Source organism: Oncorhynchus clarkii, chromosome 21 (genome assembly GCF_045791955.1).
Source record: "Oncorhynchus clarkii lewisi isolate Uvic-CL-2024 chromosome 21, UVic_Ocla_1.0, whole genome shotgun sequence".
Lineage (NCBI taxonomy): Eukaryota > Metazoa > Chordata > Actinopteri > Salmoniformes > Salmonidae > Oncorhynchus > Oncorhynchus clarkii.
In genome coordinates this window covers 34,027,257-34,046,899 of record NC_092167.1, presented here as the reverse complement: position 1 = coordinate 34,046,899, position 19,643 = coordinate 34,027,257, and the positions used below count along the sequence as shown (strand labels likewise).

General features: G+C 44.6%; 1 protein-coding gene across 1 annotated transcript; it reads right to left on the bottom strand.

Moving 5' to 3' along the window:
• Nucleotides 1–212: 212 nt before the first annotated feature.
• Nucleotides 213–19,001, bottom strand: LOC139378940 (transmembrane protein 102). Its single transcript, XM_071121569.1, has 7 exons — nt 18,867–19,001; nt 17,913–18,127; nt 7,562–7,746; nt 7,161–7,364; nt 6,629–6,799; nt 6,179–6,391; nt 213–4,305 (listed from the first exon to the last, which is right to left on the bottom strand). Exons 2-7 carry the CDS (start codon nt 18,112–18,114, stop codon nt 3,700–3,702), a joined length of 1,581 nt encoding a protein of 526 aa, XP_070977670.1. The 5' UTR covers nt 18,115–18,127; nt 18,867–19,001; the 3' UTR covers nt 213–3,699.
• Nucleotides 19,002–19,643: the final 642 nt, after the last annotated feature.

Sequence of the window (19,643 nt, the reverse complement as noted above, 5' to 3'; positions counted from 1 at the left end):
AACATCTTAAGCGGCGACAAATCTGCCCAGTTCGCTTTCCATCCAGCCACTTGTGTTGATAAGGCCGTTTATGTTGACACACCAGTGTTGTAACACCGGCAGCCATGTTGAGGTAGTTACCCATGACTCACCTTAGGAGTTGACTTCTACAGCACAACTAGATCTGGGGCCAGGCTAACATTATTCCACAAAGAAGTTATACAGTCAAAATGTGAGGATGGAGATGTCGAGATTTATTTCATGCTACGGCAGTACCATTCAAGATCATCATTCAAAGCATCCCAAATGAAATAACACCGCAGTAACAGTCACATGATAAGAGACAATCAACTTCATTTGCACTTTATAGAGGAAGAGGAAAGTTTTAAAAGTGGAAATACTTCCAGACATGGAGTGGAGTCGTTGATACTGCAGCTCTTGTATACCGTAATTAGGTCGGGATATCTTTGATGAACTATATTTTGAATTGATTGAGTGATTCCAGTGGAAAAAAGTGTTACAATCATGGTTTATTTTCAATCAAAAACAATTAGCAGTAGTTTAAGCACCAAATAATATAACGTTTAGTAGTTTAAGCACCAAATAATATAACGTTTAGTAGTTTAAGCAGTACAGTGACCTCACATTGCCTCGACGTTATCAATGCATGACTTAGTTGCCTCCGACTGTTACGTGATATCAGATTTCAAACAGGAAAGCAAATGAGAGAAGGATGTCTGAATGTTTGATAATGTCATATCATCGAACACACATTTCGTATTCAAGAGGTATAGAAACCCTGGGCAGAACTAATTGATTTCTACGTAGACTTTTAAACATGATCATCCCTGTAGATGAAAAGGGCACAACAGCTCAATCTACGGCAGACAGTCCAAGTGAGATTGGGTACAGAATTGCATAGAACTGCTGCCATTAACTTTTTATATTGATATTCTGCACCAGGATCAAAGAGTGTTTACATTTTTCACAGAAAGAGGCTAAATATTGATTCAAGCTTCATACTACTTTCTATGCCCACAAACTAGGCAGATTAAGGTATATCGTGAGAGACACTCTTGACAGTGCATATTTCAAACTTCAAACAGCACTGGATTTAAAACTTTAGAGGAACTGTCAAACAGCTTTCACCACGTTCAAACAACCTCACCACAACGTTGGACTGTTGGTCTGTTTTAAAACGTAGGGGAGCATTTCAGGAAGGAGAAAAATCTCTAAAAGACGCCTCAAAAACGTCCTGACAACGTTGATACGTTTTCTTGCAACGTTCACAAACATTCTTACAACATCGGGCTGTGGTGTATCGAAGACCCCCCCCCCCCACACCATGAAAGTGCTAGGACCACACACACCTGATACTTGGCAGTTTACATACCCACACTTAACTATCGTCTGGGTCTACATTCTTCTGTATAGTAACCGTCACCACATGCTTTGGTTTGTCAAGGTGTCCATATTCACACTCACCTGTACCAAGGCTATACAGAACAGAAGTGACAACACAATTCACTAGTAGCTCCTAAATCGCTCCACTAACTGATGCTGTTCAAATCGCAATACCAATGTATACAAGTAGTACCAATACAGTAGTACGGAGATTCTATCACGTTCTAGAGAACGTAGAATTCTATAGAATCCTAAATAACAGTTCTCTTTGACCTCTAGTGTTCTGATATTGTGTGAATGAACATTCATGTCCACCATGATATTTCATAAACGGTATTCAACCAGCGAGGGAGAGAGAGAAACATATACATTATATAGAGAGATAGAAGCAGTACAGAGAGCGGAGAGGGGGATGGAGAGAGAGAGAAACATATACATTATATAGAGATAGGAGCAGTATGGAGAGCGGAGAGGGGGAAGAAGAGAGAGAGAGAGAGAGAGAGAGAGAGAGAGACAAGCAGCTGTCCCAGGTCCCAGGGGCACCTTCCTTTAGGGCTCATCTCTACAAAGGGCCAGGGACTGGCCTGTCTCCCCATCCATCCCCCTGATAACAGCACACATCTGGGTGGACAAGATAGGGCCCCCAAGACCCCCACACACAGAAAGAGATGAAGGTAGATGGGTAGCTAGGACATTTGCGTGCTTGAGTCCTGCTGCGCATTTGTTCCCGTTCCATCCCTCATTACATCAGCACATTTAAAGACCTCGATCAGTCGTCCAATGATCACACACACACCTTATTAAAACAGGCCTGCTAGGCAGGAGGAGGGACCATCACAAAAACCAGTCAAGTCTCTCACAATTAAAAATCTGAGAACACAATACAAAATACTTTTTTGGGGGGATTCAAACAAAAACCTTAACCTCCCCATCTTAACACACACACACACACACACACTAGACAGAATAAATAAAAAAGTAGAACAAAGCAAATAGCCCTTACACCAGCCTCAGAGGGATTACATGGTGTGGCTGTACTGTAATGCTGTAACGTAGAGATGAGAATACAATCAAGCAGCGGGCCAACCGTGTTAGCGGCTAACCCTGCCTCACACCTCTCCTCCCCAACCGGTCTCCTTATAGGTAGTCGGTCTATATCATACAACGTTTAAATGACCACATCTCACCGTTTAAGATACTTTCAATAAAAAGGAACTGAATTAAGTTGATAGCCCCTATGATATGACCCTTATTTGATGAAACTTCTTCAAGCGTTCAGGGGATAAAAGGCAAATTGATAAGGTGATCTCTCATCTGCATGTTGGTCAGGATTGTAAAGGTGGGGAATATGAGCGTTAACAGTACAGACTGACTCTGGGTCAGTGAATACAGATACCTCTTGTTATGGGGTGGAGCCAAAGGCTCCTCGAAAAACACCCCTGCAGCGTGGCTCTTTGGTGCCTTCCGCCACATAGTGAGAGTTGAAATGGAAGGACCGCCCTGGGTTATACCATTCAGGTAGATATGGGGGACCATAACCCTACCAGAGGGAGTCTGGAGTCACATAGAAAACAAACATTCAAAATACCTGAGAGATCGCGAACGAGCGAGATAGGGAGTTAAAGAGAGTGGGGCAGAGGGTCGAGAGAACGAGGGATAAAAATAAATATAGAAAGAGGGAAGAAAGAAAACACTCTGTTCAAAGACATTTCCCCACACCAAATTACATTCAGTTACATCAAAGTTCCTTGATACGCCTTTTCTTATTCAGCTATCATCCACTCTGATTGGGCAGAAAAGGGGGGGAATACAGTATTCTCAGCAGTGTGCAGAGACGAGAAGCGCATAAACCCTTAAGAGAATGAAACGGTGTACCCTTTTGTAAGCAGCAGCTCCTTTCTTTATTCTAAAACGATTCTCTCTTTTCTTTGTAGCACCAGCTAATAAAAAAAAAAAAACATCTCGTTAGGGCAAGCTTCATAAAGAGCAGTGGTCTCCGTGGTAACCACTTGACAAGCCTTTTTCTGTCACGGTGTCTCTAAATCGATAGAAGTGTGTTGGTTTCTCTAGAGCTAGCATCTTCTTGGGAGCGTGCAGTATAGATTTTTTTGGTACAGTGTCTTATAGTTACAACAGAGTCAGAGTTCACGCTTATTAGTTAGCGTCGTTATCATTCGCCGCCAAGAGGGGGCAGTATAGGGAGCAGCGATCGGCAGTGTTTCGCGCCTCGAGCCATCCTGGTTGACTCGCCAACATTTGGCCCGCTATTTAACTTGTGTGTGTGTGGCTACCACAACACTAGACTAGGCCCTCGGGTCAATAGAATTTGTCATCGATGCGGAAGTGTGGCCTCGTGACATCATCAGGGTTGAGAAACACAGAAATCGACTTCCCTGGGTTTTCTGTCACCAGCTGCTGCAGCCTGGCGGCCAGCTTGTCGTCCGAGGGTGAGATGATGCCACTGGCCGGGTACCTGTGGCCAGGTGACCCGCCATGCCCGTTGGTGGCGCCCGCCGCCTTCCTCTTGAGCTGGCCTGCCTGCTGTGCCTGGTCCAGGGCCGCCCGGAGGTGCTCGGTGGGGTCTGAGCGGACGTGAGCCAGCTTCCGGGCCACCAGCAGGGCTTGGCTGTCCGACAGGTGCTCCAGCATGTTGCACTGGGGCAGGAAGTAGTTGGGACAGTTCTTACCCAAGATGCAGTGGGCCAGGTCATCCAGGAGGCCCAGGAGGAGACGGGCGGGAGTGTCGGAGTCAGGCGAAGACAGGTAGGAGGGGGGCAGGCGGTCACAGGCCCAGAAGAGGATGGTGCGGAGGTGGTAGGGGCTGAGGCCAGTGCGGGGGCGAGCCAGGAGGCGGGAGAGGACAGCCTTGGCTGCCTGGAAGGCCTGGGCCATGGGGAACGGGATGCACTTCTTCAGCTGAACCTGGAGACAGACAATGATATGGCAGTCAGTGGTTCAGATTGAATTGAATTAAAATAAACTTTATTCAACCAACAAGGGGAAATTGGATGTCACCAGCACCAGAGACAGTCCTGATGGATGTTATACTGAAGCTAAATGTTAAAGTTGATTCATTTTCAACTGTATTTAGAAGACATATTCAAAGTTCAACCTGAACATATTTAACATATTTAAAGTTGAACTTGTACTTCCACTATATACACACACACACACACGTATGTGGACACCCCTTCAAATTAATGGATTCTGCTATTTCAGTCCCACCCGTTGCTGACAGGTGTATAATATAGAACAGACAGCCATGCAATCTCCGTAGACAAACATTGGCAGTCGAATGGCCCGTACTGAAGAACTCAGTGACTTTCAACATGACACCTTTTCAACAGGCCAGTTTGTCAAATTTCTGCCCTGCTAGAGCTGCCCCGGTCAACTGTAAGTGCTGTTATTGTGAAGTGGAAACATCTAAGAGCAACAACGGCAAAGCTGCAAAGTGGTAGGCCACACAAGCTCACAGAACGGGAGTGAAGTGTGTAAAAAAAAGAAAAAGTTGAAATGCCTGTCCTCGGTTGCAACACTCAGTTCCGAGTTCCAAAATCACCCTGGAAGCAACGTCAGCACAAGAACTGTTCGTCGAGAGCTTCATGAAATGGGTTCCCATGGCCGAGTAGCCGCCCACAAGCATAAGATCGTCGGCTGGAGTGGTGTAAAGCCACCCGCCATTGGACCCTGGAACAGTGGAAGCGCGTTCTTTGGAGTGATAAATCACGATTCACCAGCTGGGTTTGGCAGATGCCAAGAGAACGATACCTGCCAGAATGCATAGTGCCAACTGTAAAGATTATTGGAGGAGGAATAATGGTCTGGGGCTGTTTTTCATGGTTCGGGCTTTGCCCCTTAGTTCCAGTGAAGGGAAATCTTAACGCTACAGCATATGACATTCTAGACGATTCTGTGCTACATTTTGGGGAAGGCCCTTTCCTGTTTCAGCATGACAATGCCCCCGTGCACAAAGCGAGGTCCATACAGAAATGGTTTTGTCGGTGTGAAAGAACTTGACTGGCCTGCACAGAGCCCTGACCTCAACCCCATCGAACACCTTTGAGGATGAATTGGAACGCCGACTGCGAGCCAGGCCTAATCGCCCAACATCAGTGCCTGACCTCACCAATGCTCGTGTCTGAATGGAAGAAAGTCCCTGCAGCAATGTTCCAACATCAAGTGGAAAGACTTCCCAGAAAAGTGGAGGCTGTTATAGCAGCAAAGATGGATCCAACTCCATATTAATGCCCATGATTTTGAAATGAGATGTTTGACAGTCAGTACTTTTGATCGTGCCATGCGCTTTAGCTTCAGCTAACATTTACAAGGTAGAATTGGCAATGCACAAAATAAATTCCACAGCAACAGAATGATGTTGAGACTTTAAAATGCATGCATGTCAAACAAAAACTAATGATTGCAAAGTCAAACCATACAACTCTATGCACAAGGACAACTTTTAACAATTTCCACCGAACATTTTGACAAAAAAAGATTTACTTGAAAAACAGTGCAGGTGCAAAGTTTGGTAACAGAATGACAGCACAAACAGCAAACTGTAATTTTGTTACCGTGGAATTGCCTAGCAGTATCGGGCAGACTTCCGAAACAACTAAGAGTATGAAGTAGAAGGCTAACCTTCTCTGCTGTTTTGGTCCCGCAGCTATCACGTTGCAGCAGCATGAAGAGTACACGTGCACATGACATCGTCTTTCCAAGTAAGGAAGGAAGGAGGCCCAATCTATTGAACTCGCTAATTACTCAAAAAGAAGAGCTAACTTAACCAACTACCCACCTCGCTGCGTGAGAAGGCCAGCCTCCACTCCCGGTCAGGCCTCCCCCCCAGCGGGGCCGGGCAGGGCAGCAGGTAGAACCCAGAGATGGCCTCCTCCTCCGTGATCTTCCCGTCCCAGAAGTGGTTGGCCGTCAGCCAGCTCTGGGCCACGGCGGGCCAGCCCCGGAAGGACACCACAGGCAGGAGGTCATAGAGCACTCGGCTGGACCCCGCCTGGAGGTAGGAACGAGTTATTGTAAAACATTTATTTTATTTATTTAAAAGAGATGTTCTGAATTACTTATCCGGATAAACATAGGCTTCGTAAATACATTTGTTCAACACAAGTTTTTCCAGAATCGACTAGCTGTGGAATTGATACAGACGCCAACTATGGCCTCCTATTCCCTATATAGACACTACTATTAGCACTATATAGGGTGGCATTTGGGAAGTACACTAACTCCCTACCTGAAGAATGAGGGTGGTCAGGGGCCCATTGCGCTCCAGCCTCTCCGGGATGGGGATGCCTCTCTGTGGTGAACGTCTCAGCTCGTCCACCGCCTCGCCCACCACCCCCCAGAACCAGTCAGCCACCAGCGCGGGAGAGAAGTAGCACCCATCCAGAGACTGGTGGGGGGACTGGGATCAAATCATGACCCAACTTTAGTTCAAGTGCAATTAAAGAGTAATTTTGGCATTAGCTTAGTGCAAAGACTTCCAATCTTCGCGCTAAGATAGTTAGCATTGGCTCGCAGAACTACCTCGTTTCTGGACGCAAAGACATAAAGATGGTATCCACAAGTTCATCTGACTCCAAGGAAGTACATAAAACCCCTGCATTGCCAATACCTGAACTATCCCTTTAAAATAATTTCATCACACTTTACAGTAAAACACAATAAAAGACTAAGCTAAAAGCAACACACATTTGATTAACTTTCATAAAACTAAAAGCAATTTAAAAAAAAAGAATAATAAGAGAAGTTTGAAAACACATTACATGGAGGGAGGGGGGAACAGCACCAGAGACTTGGTGACCCATTCCCCTGTCCTCTTCATCCTCCTCCTCCTCCTCCTCATCGGGGGGTAATCTGTTCTCCTCCTGGCAGCAGATGCTCCATCTGGCCAGAGTATTGGGGTCACACAGACGCAGGGACAGCCAGGAGTGGCAGGGGGCCGATTGCCGCATGTCTAGGGTGACGGGCTGGTTGACATGAGATGACACTGCATTAAGCTATACTTGTTTTCCTGAGGCAATACTCGTGATTAGTCTGGCATCAAAAACACCATATCAGAAAGTATACAGTAAAAACATCCCATAAGACACATCACAACTTCTCATCAATAAACGTAGACACATTCAAGCAGTACGTTTCACATCCCTGTCTCTGCTGCACCAACCTGGTTGCGGTCGTGGAGCTTGAGCGCCGGCACCAGGAGGGTGAAGTCCAGGTCGAAGTCGGCCCCCTTGGCGTAGTCCCCCAGCTCCTCTGGGTTGAGGTCCAGGACCCCCTCCCTGGCCCCCCCAGACAGGAGCAGGTACTCATTGGCCACTGGGAGACGCTGGTCCACCTTCTGTACTAGACCTAGAGGAAGAACACACACACACACAAAGGATGAGTGTAATATGACATTAAAAACAAATACAATACTTGAGCCGTTCCATTTCTTCTGAAGGCAAAGCATACATTCATGAAATACAGCAGTAGCGATATTGACATAAAAATATATGAGGTCTACACAGCTCCCTCGGTGACCGCAGTGCGTGGTTTTATGTTATTCTCCACGCTAGCTGCTCGTCCTCAACCAACCCTGGCTTTATCCTCCTAGGGGGAGTCTTTACTGAACACAGCCAAAATGACTGGGCAAACTGCAATAACTCCGACAGAGGGGAAACCGGGGGGAGAGAGTGAGAGAGGAGGAAGGGATAGCGTGAGAGGGAATGAGTAAGAGAGGGAGAGGAAGGAAAAGAGATTGTGAGAGTGCGTGAGAGAAAAAAAGAAAGAAAAGTCTAAACTAACAGCTTTCGAATAGTCATAACATCCTATCAATCTAGCTTCTGGCAAACAACTTCCCCACCCAGCCCAAACCAAAACTCTCCTCTTTGCCAAAGAGTTGATGAGAAATACTGAACCCAATCAAATCCCTTTATTGTGTTCTCAACTATGGTGTTCCAGTCAAGCAAGATTAGAGCCGGACAGGCTTAAAAGGTCACTCTCAACACATGATACCATGCATCTTCACCGTGCGCACACACACACCACACACACACACACACTCGCAACACTCAAGTGTGCATGTACGCACGCACACACACACAGGGCTAAGACCCAGTGATGCCTTCCAGGCTGTCAACTTTGACCTGAAGTACACCCATATACCCATCCCCTCAGGGAGGCTCTGAGGTCGATATGAAGGCAGTGGTGGGGTTGAGGGTGGTGCGACTGCCAACTGCAGACACTGAGACTGCAGACTGCAGCCTAAAGCTCCTAACGCCATTTCTCTCATCCAATTACAGGCCCTGTGTCGATGTGTGTGTTTGTGTGTGTGTTTGTGTGTGTGAGAGAGAGAGCTATTTCAAAGACAGTGTCTATCTACAGTGTGTGTTATACTGACAGTAAAAGGAAAGCAGAGAAATAATCAGATATAGAAATCAAATTCTGTCAGTTCTTCCCAAACATTGAGAGAAGCTGAGAAGAGCTGAGGGAGAGAAAATATCTTCCAGGCAGACAGACAAAGGGCAGAGTCGGCAAGCAGAAACTTCCTCTGATTTGTTTTGGGTCTATCTCTAGAGTTGATCAATTGGGTCAAATGGGAAGCAGAAGAACATACTATATAGCATGCAGAGGAACGTGAGAGAGAGCGGGGGGGGGGGGGGGGGTACAAAACCCACACCAGGTCGTGACTAGACGCAAAGTCTAGACACAAAGGTCGTGGACACCAGCTTAGCTTAGGTGAGGCTCCAATAAAGCCTTGAAGCTGGGCTGAGAAAAACTAAAGTGCATGGACTTTTGAAACCGGGACTTAACTCACTGTGTTTGACTACTATAATTAACTCATCTATTTCCCATTCAAAACAGCCAGTGTGTTATGCATCCACCAGTAGGTCTCTCGGAGGTCAAGCATAGCAGATCTCATTTCCATAGAGCCACTCTGGGATCCGTGACTCACACACAAACGTATAAGAGGAATGCTTGTGGTGTGGATGCCAGTACTACACAAAGAGATAAAAAAAATATTAAAAATAATAATATACTTTTTCCCCCCTTTTTGTGCCTGTGATATGTGGTTGTCCAACCTAGCTATATTAAGATTAAAAGCACTAACTCTAAGTCGCTCTGGATAAATCACTACAATGTAAATACAGGCGCCAAAAAAAGTGAAAAGATGAGAGAAGGGATGTACCGTAAGAGAGAGACAGGGTAAGAGTAGCTCTGTAAACACGTCGACTCACAATGGGAAAGGTTGGGATGTCAGACAGGAGGCCTTCTCTATAACAAAGACGTAGGGCCAAACCATCCAATAAATCGTAAAACAGATCCTTCCAGCAGAGACCGTTTTAGCCATTCAATTGCCATTGAACACTCTCGCTCGGCTTCAAACCCGGAGTCTTTTAAAACGTAAACGATTAGCCTCTAAATCCAGCCCTTGCTCCTTTTAAAATACAGAGCTTTCATACTCTGAGACTCAAGAGAGACGGATTAACACACACAAAAGAGTCAGTGTGTCCTGCTACCCCCCCCCCCTCCAACGGTGTTTATGCGTTCACATCAAGCCCGGAGATTAGCCTAGCTTTCATTTCCAGATCTTAAAATAGGCCTCGCTCATTCTCAAAATTAAACAGAGGGAGACTTTGTTCTCATCTAATCCAATTGGGTGTCGATGCGAGAAACCTTCTTTTGAAGCTGAAGAGGGTCAGGGGCTATCTATCAAACACCAGGCCGCAAAACGAAGGTGATCGAAACATTCAAATGTGTTTGTGCTCAAATGCTGTAGTACAGAGTTTAATGGAGCGATGGACTGTCTGGGGATCGATGTATGCTTAACAAAATAAAAATAAACGCATTGTGTTATGACTATGATACATCCGTTTGGGTTTTCACATGAAGTAAATGTCAAATTGCTTTTTATGTAATGTACATTAAAAGTGATTCAGTAAATGGAGGGAAAGAGAGAGAGCGAGCGACACAGAGCCCATAGAGAGAGAGATCTCTTCCCTGTAGTAGTTCATACAACAGCACTTGCCTGGTTAATTATCAGTCTGTAGTTAATGAGTTGTAATGTTCCTGCTGCCTGTTAAGAAACCATCTCCTCCTACACTAGAGGGGGGAGCGTACAGACTCTGGAGGCACAGCAAACACACGCAGAGCTGTGAGACTTGGTGTGTGTTATCGGACGTCGGAGCAGACTCTACTAGAAAAATATAGGACGTTGTTTATAATGTTTTACACAATCAGTATGTGTATATATACACACAGTACCAGTCAAAAGTTGACACACCTACTCATTCAACGGTTTTCTTTATTTTTACTATTTTCTACATTGTAGAATAATAGTGAAGACAAACTATGAAATAACACATATGGAATCATGTAGTAACCAAAAAAGACAAATCAAAAAATAGTTGGCTACTTTGAAAAGGTGGCTGGCTACCTTTTGCCTTAATGACAGCTTTGCACATTTTTTGCATTCTCTCAACCAGCTTCACCTGGAATGCTTTTCCAACAGTCTTGAGAGAGTTCCCACATATGCTGAGCACTTGTTGGCTGCTTTTCCTTCACTCTGCAGTCAAAATCATCCCAAACAATCTCAATTGGGTTGAGGTCGGGTGATTGTGGAGGCAAGATCCTCTGCTGCAGCACTCCATCACTCTCCTTTTTGGTCAAATAGCCCTTAGAGCCTGGAGGTGCGTTGGGTCATTGTCCGGTTGAAAAACAAATGATAGTGGGACTAAGCACAAACCAGATGGGATGTTGTTTTGCTGCAGAATGCTGTGGTAGTCATGCTGGTTAAGTGTGCCTTGATTTCTAAATAAATCAGACAGTGTCACCAGGAAAGCACCCCTACACCACCACCTCCATGCTTCACGGTGGGAACCACACATGCAGAGATCATCAGTTCACCTACTCTCACCTACTAACCAAAAATCTCACATTTGGACTCATCAGAACAAAGGACAAATTTCCACCAGTCTAATGTCCATTGCTCGTGTTTCTTGGCCCAAGCAAGTCTCTTCTTCTTATTGGTGTCCTTTAGTACTGGTTTCTTTGCAGCAATTTGACCGTGAAGGCCTGATTCACGCAGTCTCCTCTGAACAGTTGATGTTGAGATGTGTCTGTTACTTGAACTCTGTGAAGCATTTATTTGGGCTGCAATCTGAGGCGCAGGTAATTGCCGATTTCTGAGGCTGGTAACTCAAACTTATCTTCTGCAGGAGAGGTAACTCTGGGTCTTCCTTTCCTGTGGCGGTCCTCATGAGAGCCAGTTTCATCATAGCGCTTGATGGTTTTTGCGACTGCACTTGAAGAAACTTTCATAGTTCTTGAAATTTTCCGGATTGACTGACCTAAAGCAGCCTTAACCGACATCATCGGTGCCTGGGGAACAGGCTGCCTTGCTCAGAAAACCGATTTTGACCATGTCAGCTCGAGGATTCGATCCAGCAACCTTTCTTACTGGACTGTCATTTGACGAACTATAGCCCATCTGTTGCTATGTACAATTTGTGTTAGCCTCCTTTGTCCTCTTTAATCAATCTTTAATCAATTAATCATTTTCGACTACTGGCCTGTCGTTGGCTGGATGTCCTTTGGGTGGTGGACCATTCTTGATACACATAGGAAACAGTTGAGCGTGAAAAACCCACAAGCGTTGTAGTTCTTGACACACTCAAACAGGTGCGCCTGGCACCTACTAGCATACCCTGTTCAAAAGACACTGTCTTGCCCATTCGCCCTCGGAATGGCACACACACAATCATAGCTTTCACCTGGATTCACCTGGTCAGTCTGTCATGGAAAGAGCAGGTGTTCCTAATGTTTTGTACACTGTGTATATGAGAGAGAGAGAGAGAGAGGAAGAGAGAAAACTGCTGCCTGAGAGCTAAAGTGGACCGTAGGCGACATTAGTCAAAAAGTGCGTGTGTGACGCACTGAGGACACAAGCCCTATGGGAGAGTTGAAAGCGGTCAACAACCATTGCACAACCGATCATTACCTGAACACAGGCGGAACAACTTAGCTGCTACAGCCCAGCCACACAATCAAACAACGGTCAATTTACATTCAGATTCAGTCGTGTAGACATCGCTGCCAAAATACACACACATAGACTTTTAATTAATCTAGCTTGATCTTAGTGAAGGCTAAGTGAGGTACAGAAAATACAAAATAGTATTCAATATGTCCTTAAAATAGGCGATGACCTTGAAAACCAAAACGTTTTGCATATCTGTCACTTTTGAATAAGATAATAGTAAGTGGATTTTGATCCTATAGGACAGTGTAGGTGAAGGTTAACACTGAGATATTTTCTCACCTACGGAATGGGCCCACATGTTGGGCACATGTGGGCCCATCTGTCCAGAAGAGTCCCCTTCCGAATACGCTTTTCTCTGATTGGTCGTTGCATACAGGGGGTGATCCCACTGTTGGGGGGGGGGGGCAAGCCGACACACAGACAACAATAAACAAGCACGGCGGGAAGGGTTGTTTCGCTACTCTAGGCGACCTCCTGACTTTGCACGCCTGGACGTGTTCGAGACAATGCCTGACTTGTGCCTCATTGTTTTGTTATTGTGCCTCGGTGAGTCGGCCGAATCTGAAATGGAGCTCCCCCTTTTTTCTCCCCTCTCTCCTCTCTAGCCTTCTTTGTGTTTGAATTAAAACGGCTATAGAGCGGTATAAAACAAATACTTTTTTAATGAGATCTGTGGGGAAGGGGGTCACCAGTAGTCTGGTGTTCAAAGGCACATGAAAAAGGGTGTGTTTGTAAAAAACTAGCCTAAGAAGTGGGGGCTGAAGATGGGGAGAGAACCCATGGCGATAACAGGATTCTGTTTTTAGTTTGATAGGAGTGGGCGTCATTCCTCTACTTTTTTTTTCTTCAAGTCAATTTTTCTGTCTTTGAAGGGAAGTGAAAAATGAAACATGGAGGATTACTCACAGCGTATACAGAGCAGAAAGCACTAGAATCAAGTTGTTGTTTACTGGTTCATCAAAGACTTGTAGCATTTTATCTGACAGACTTGAACCTACAACCTTACAAGACGATATCTCACTTCTTACTGTAAATAAGAACAATCACTTGTTACAGTGCATTCGGAAAGTAGTCAGACCACTTGACTTTCCCCACGTTTTGTTACAGCCTTATTCTAAAATGGATGAAATAGTTTTTCCCCCCTCTTCAATCCACACACAATACTCCATAATGACAAAGCAAAAAATGGTTTAGATTTTTGCAATGTACTAAAAATAAACTGAAATATCACATTTACATAAGTACTCAGACCTTTTACTCAGAACTTTGTTGAAGCACCTTTGGCAGTGATTACAGCCTTGAGTCTTCTTGGGTATGATGCTACAAGCTTGGCACACCTGAATTTGGGGAGTTTCTCCCATTCTTCTCTGCAGATCCTCTTAAGCTCTGTCAGGTTGGATGGGGAGCTTCGCTGCACAGCTATTTTCTCCATTCATCTTTCCCTCGATCCTGACTAGTCTCCCAGTCCCTGCCGCTGAAAAACATCCCCACAGCATGATGCTGCCACCACCATGCTTCACCGTAGGAATGGTGCCAGGTTTCCTCCAGACGTGACGCTTGGCATTCAGGCCAAAGAGTTCAATCTGGGTTTCATCAGACCAGAGAATCTTGTTTCTCATGGTCTGAGAGTCTTTGGGTGCCTTTTAACAAACTCCAAGCAGGCTGTCATGTGCTTTTTACTGAGGAGTGGCGTCCATCTGGCCACTCTACCATAAAGGCCTGATTGGTGGAGTGCTGCAGAGATGGTTGTCCTTCTAGAGCTCTGTCAGAGTGACTATCGGGTTCCCTTCTCCCCCGATTGCTCAGTTCGGCCAGGCGGCCAGCTCTAGGAAGAGTCTTGGTGGTTCCAAACTTCTTCCATTTAAGAATGATGGAGGCCACTGTGTTCTTGGGGACCTTCAATACTGCAGAATTGTTTTGGTACCTTTCCCCAGATCTGTGCCTCGACACAATCCTGTCTCGAAGCTCTAAGGACAATTCCTTCGATCTCATGGTTTGGTTTTTGTTCTGACATGCACTGTCAACTGTGGAACCTTATATAGACAGGTGTGTGCCTTTCCAAATCATGTCCAATCAATTGAATTGTAGAACCATCTCAAGGATGTTCAACGAAAACAGGATGAACCTGAGCTCAATTTCGAGTCTCATAGCAAAGGGTCTGAATACTTATGTAAATGGTGTTTTTTTTCCTTCATTTTTAATACATTTGAAAAAATATATAAAAACCTGTTATCGCTTTGTCATTATGGGGTGTTGTGTACACAAAATACATCATATATTTTATAATAAGGCTGTAACGTAACAAAATGTGGAAAAAAGGCAGGGGTCTGAATACATCCCGAATGCACAGTTTGTTTGTCATTATTCTACATTTCTGCATTCCCACCAACCCATATAGTCCTGTGGGAGTACTGGAGGCATTTTCTTTCCAAAGGCATGCTACAGGCTAGCCTAAAACAGTTAACTAAGGAGCTACTGGGCAAAGAAAGTGTTTTTTCCTTCCTTGGATCTGTGCAGCTGCTTCCCTGTGTGGTGCAATCTCTCTACTCTCCCTCTCCATCTCTGTCAGCTCTTAATGGCCAGTGGGGAGCCACCTGCTGCTTAAACTAGGCTAGAAAAATCTTTATAAAACAGACCCAACTAGAAAGGATGTCAAACACATTATATGCACAGACACACACACTACTGTTGCACGGTGTTTCGGAAACTCTAGTATTTCCAATACTAGAACATGAAAAACGGTTCGGTACTAGAATTTTTCTAACTTTCGGTACTTCTGTCAAATGTGTCTCACCTCATATATGGATTGAGAGGACCAAGTCTGTCTAGTAATTTGTCTAAATCTTCAAGGGGGCAGTAGCTAGCCAGGCTGCCCATGCAGCTGACACAGTGGAAAACACTTTAGAGAGACAATATCGACAGCGTGGCTTCTTGAAACCAAAACATCATACCTCCTCGCCTGCAGCTTGTCGACAAAACTGGCTGCAGAAGCAAACTATGGGAATACTTTGATTACGGAGCAGAAGAGGGCAGATGGGCAATTAAGCAAAACATGATACAAAGCAGTGCAATGGAAGGGAGGTTCAGTTCCAAGCAAAACTAAATAAAGCAAACTATTTTATACGACATTTGCATTAACGTTGTTATTGCAGTTAAGTTGTTATTCTAGTAAATTTGAATTATTTACGAGTGACAATGACATGAACATATATTCAGCATGACATTAATTTGGGTATTAGAATGGGATTCATTTTGGGTTGTGCAATGTGAAATGCACTCATAACTTGACAACAATATATTTTGACTACTTAGCATTTGTCTAGACTTACTAGCAGTAGCCACGAGCCAGCCAGCAGCCCTGGGCGGAGCATTGCACCCTGGGACTCGTAGTATGCTGGGTAAATTCAATTGTATTTCTATGGCGTCTAGACTATTTTAACATAAAAGTTTCAGAAATGAGCATCAGTGGGTTTTTTTTAATGTTGTTTTGGAACTAAACTATTCATTTAATACCTTCAATTATTTAGCTGTAATGAAACAATTGCAGGTCTAATGAATGTAATTTGACCCAATATTATGGCCATAGATGAGCAAATCAACCCTGATATGTATCAAACGACTTTTTAAAACATGGTTTTGCATAAGGGAAAATTGAGGTAATTCTTCTGTTATTTAACATGGTGTTTTATTTTGGGAAGAAATTTAATTTAATATAGAAGATATTCTGTTCTACCAGTTATCAACATTGTTCAGAGTTTTTTTGCCACGGTATCGTTTCGGTATTGAGTATTGCTTCGGTATCCTAAACCTGGTATCGAAGTCAGAAATCAGGTATCGTGACAACACTTATACACATAGAGATGCACAAACACACAGATGCATAGACACACACACACACTCCAAGTGTTCCATATAAAGGGCCCATTTTAACATTCCTAGTAGCTGGGCAGATATTCCCTTTTAACTGCCTAGGCTCCATCCTCTTCAAGGTCCTTAAAAAGAATACAAGTGGCAGTGCTACTATCGTAGCTAATGAACACAGTGCATTAACACAATCACACAACCGACACTCACATTATCTCTGTTCTCTAGCAGAGTTGGAAATGAAACAGCAGATAGAGAGAGAGAGAGAAAGAGAGAGAGGGGGGGGGGGGTGATGGGAGAAATAGATTGCATCCTTTGGCTGCCATACAGGGAGCTAGACTGTAGGAAAACCCCCCACTGCGAAGTGTTTAAGAGCAGCTTTTAGCTGTCAGTCTGACTGTCAATGGAGACAGCGAGTGGGAGAAGAAGAAAAAAAGGAGCCAGGAAATGAAGCAAAAAAAATGTGGCGGTGTGAGGACACATGAGTTAAGAAAGAATGTGGAGCAGTGGTAGGAAAAGATTTGGTTACACAGTGAGGGCAGGGAGAGTCACTAAATTGGGGTAGAGGGTTAAGTGTTTGTGAGAGAGAGAGAGAGAGAGAGAGAGAGAGAGAGAGAGAGAGAGAGAGAGAGAGCGAGGGGGGAGAGAGACCAAGAAAGAGATTGAGAAAGAGAGCAAGAGACAAAGAGAGACAAAAAGAGCGAGAGAAAGAGAGCGAGAGAGAGAAAAGAGGATGCTAGACTAGCAAGCACAGAACCAAAGTAGGAGAAGCAGAGAGCTTATCCAATATCTGACTTGATTAGCAAAAGATACAGAGAGACACAGGAGGAGGGTTGGCTGTCAGCTATGATATTTATGGGCAAACAATACACCCGTGCCAATAGTGGCTCCTATTCACAGCTATTGTTACATGGGGATGAACAGGGAGAGTGGATTTAGAGATGGACGGGGAGAGTGGATTTAGAGATGGACGGGGAGAGTGGACTTACAGCCAGTTAGACTGTTTGCATTGTGCTTCCCTCTCAAGCTGCACATGATCCACAAACAAGCCGCGAGAGAGAGAAGGAAAGAAAGAGCAAAGTGAGGGACATGCAGGGAGGGATACAGGCCAAAGAGGCTTGGTTCCAGTTGCACTGGGACAGGCAGGGAGAGAGGAGAGAAAAGGAGAGAGCTAAGGGGCGGGCAGTGGCAGTGAAGAGAGGGAAGAGTGCCACCTATTGGACAAACAACCACACTTCATCTGGCTGAAAAGTACTGTATATCAGGGGTATGACACAACATCAACACAGCCAACACCTTTCTTCTATCTGTCCTTCTCATGAATAGGCTATACACCAGTGGAGGCTGCTGAGGGGAGGACAGGTAATAATAATGGCTGAAATGGAGGGTAATGGCTGGAATCAAACATCATTCGTTTGATACCATTCGGCCCTTATTATGAGACTTCCTCCCCTCAGAAGCCTCCACTGCTACACACTACAATCACATAACTTAAAAGTGTTCACCAAACACACAATATATAAAATAAATGTGAATCATAAATGTATACCATACATATTTTACCATCTAATGATTTCAGAATGTTAACCTCAGTGTGTCACAACACATTCTCTGTTACTATGAGCTTTACCCAGCATGTTGAAGATAAAGTCTTTGGCCGTGTGGACCTCCAGGGCCAGTTGGTCCCCGAAGTCCCCCTGCTCCAGGGTGACCAGCTCAGACACCTGAGACGACAGCTGCTCCAGCATGACCCCCGACCGGAAATCCACCTCCGAGGCTTTCTTTGCCGGCGCTGGCGACCGAGGGGCCACCGCACTTATCAAGGTCTCCATGGTTATTCACACCCTATGGTTGGGTATACAGGTCTTGTCAATCATTTTTATAAAAGGGAGAAGACTCATTGCATACTAGTTTGCATACCTTGTGTGTTATTGGCAATCAAAGTGAATTGTAAACTTTGTTATTGTACTCTCAGTCCTAGCACTGACTATGAATTTAGTATCAAATAGGGCGTGATACCAGGGATTTGCAGGATTATAAATCACACGCATTGAATGGCATATCCCCTAACTAGCTATGTTCATGATTTAAATTGTTAATCCACAGTCAACGCAGATACAGATATACTCAAATGAATAACAAAGTTCACATTAATCTGAAAGCCACCTGGTGTTTTTGAAATGCAAGCTACTTAGTCAGTGACAGCATGGGTGCTGTCCTCAAAACAAGATTAATTACCTAGCTATCGAGCATGCTAATTAACGTTAGCTGGCTAATTTGAGTCTAGCCAGTTAGCCAACTGTTAGCAAATTTGCTTGCTACAACAGAACAAGCAGTCATTGTTATATCCATAAAAATGTAGACTTGCTAACCTAGCTCTGATTATTTGGTGAAGACACTAGAATCGATTTTCGATGAACTAACTAGTTAGTTAGTTAGCCAGCTGGCGTGCTTGCTAGCCGGAGAGGTGGGGATAAGTGCACCAACACAACTGAGTTAGCTAGCAAGCTGGACAGCGAATCTTTCACACACCGCAACGATGCATTGTTTGAATGCATGAATATACATTTGAACTAGCACACACCCTTAGCACGCAGGTCTGGTGACGTTTCTTTGCTATATTCCAGGCGTACTGTTTTGGTCTTTATATTGAAATCGGATTTCTTCTCCCGTCATTTCCAACAGGTCCCCAGCACCACCTTCCCTTCCCCTAGCAACACAGACCTCGGAAATCACGCCCTCCACTGAGGATCTTGGGATTAGTAGTGTGTACCGGTAATCTAGCTCTCCTAAAAACTACAAAGCAGATTTGTTCTCTATGATTACATTTGTGACCCACTGTGGCCTACTATAAGTACATCAGTTGAGATAAGGACAGTGGGGCCCAGCCCTGGTCAGAGATTGGATAGGTTGCTATGATTTTTAAATCTAATCTAATCGGTCGCAGCAGTTAGGCCAGGGATGGGCAACTTTGATGGAGATGGGGGCCACAAAAAATCGGAACTCATCATGAGGGTCCGCAGCTGCTCGCGGGTCTTCATACCCTCATCCAAGTCCCACACACATTGCAAAATACATTTTTTAAGTAGTCAGGGTTTTTTCTTTTCGGCAGCTCATAGACACTGAAGTTCCTGCTGCCTTATTAGCTATCGACACCTAAGAAGTCATTAGGGGCTGACAATTTGGACCCATATTTGCTTAAGTATGCAGGCCACTGGGGTGGGGTCACTTAGAAATGTCCTTGTTTGGAAAGAAAAGCTCATTTTTTGTCCATTAAAATAACATCAAATTGATCAGAAATACAGTGTAGACAAATTGATCAGAAATACAGTGTAGACATGGTTAATGTTGTAAATTGTAG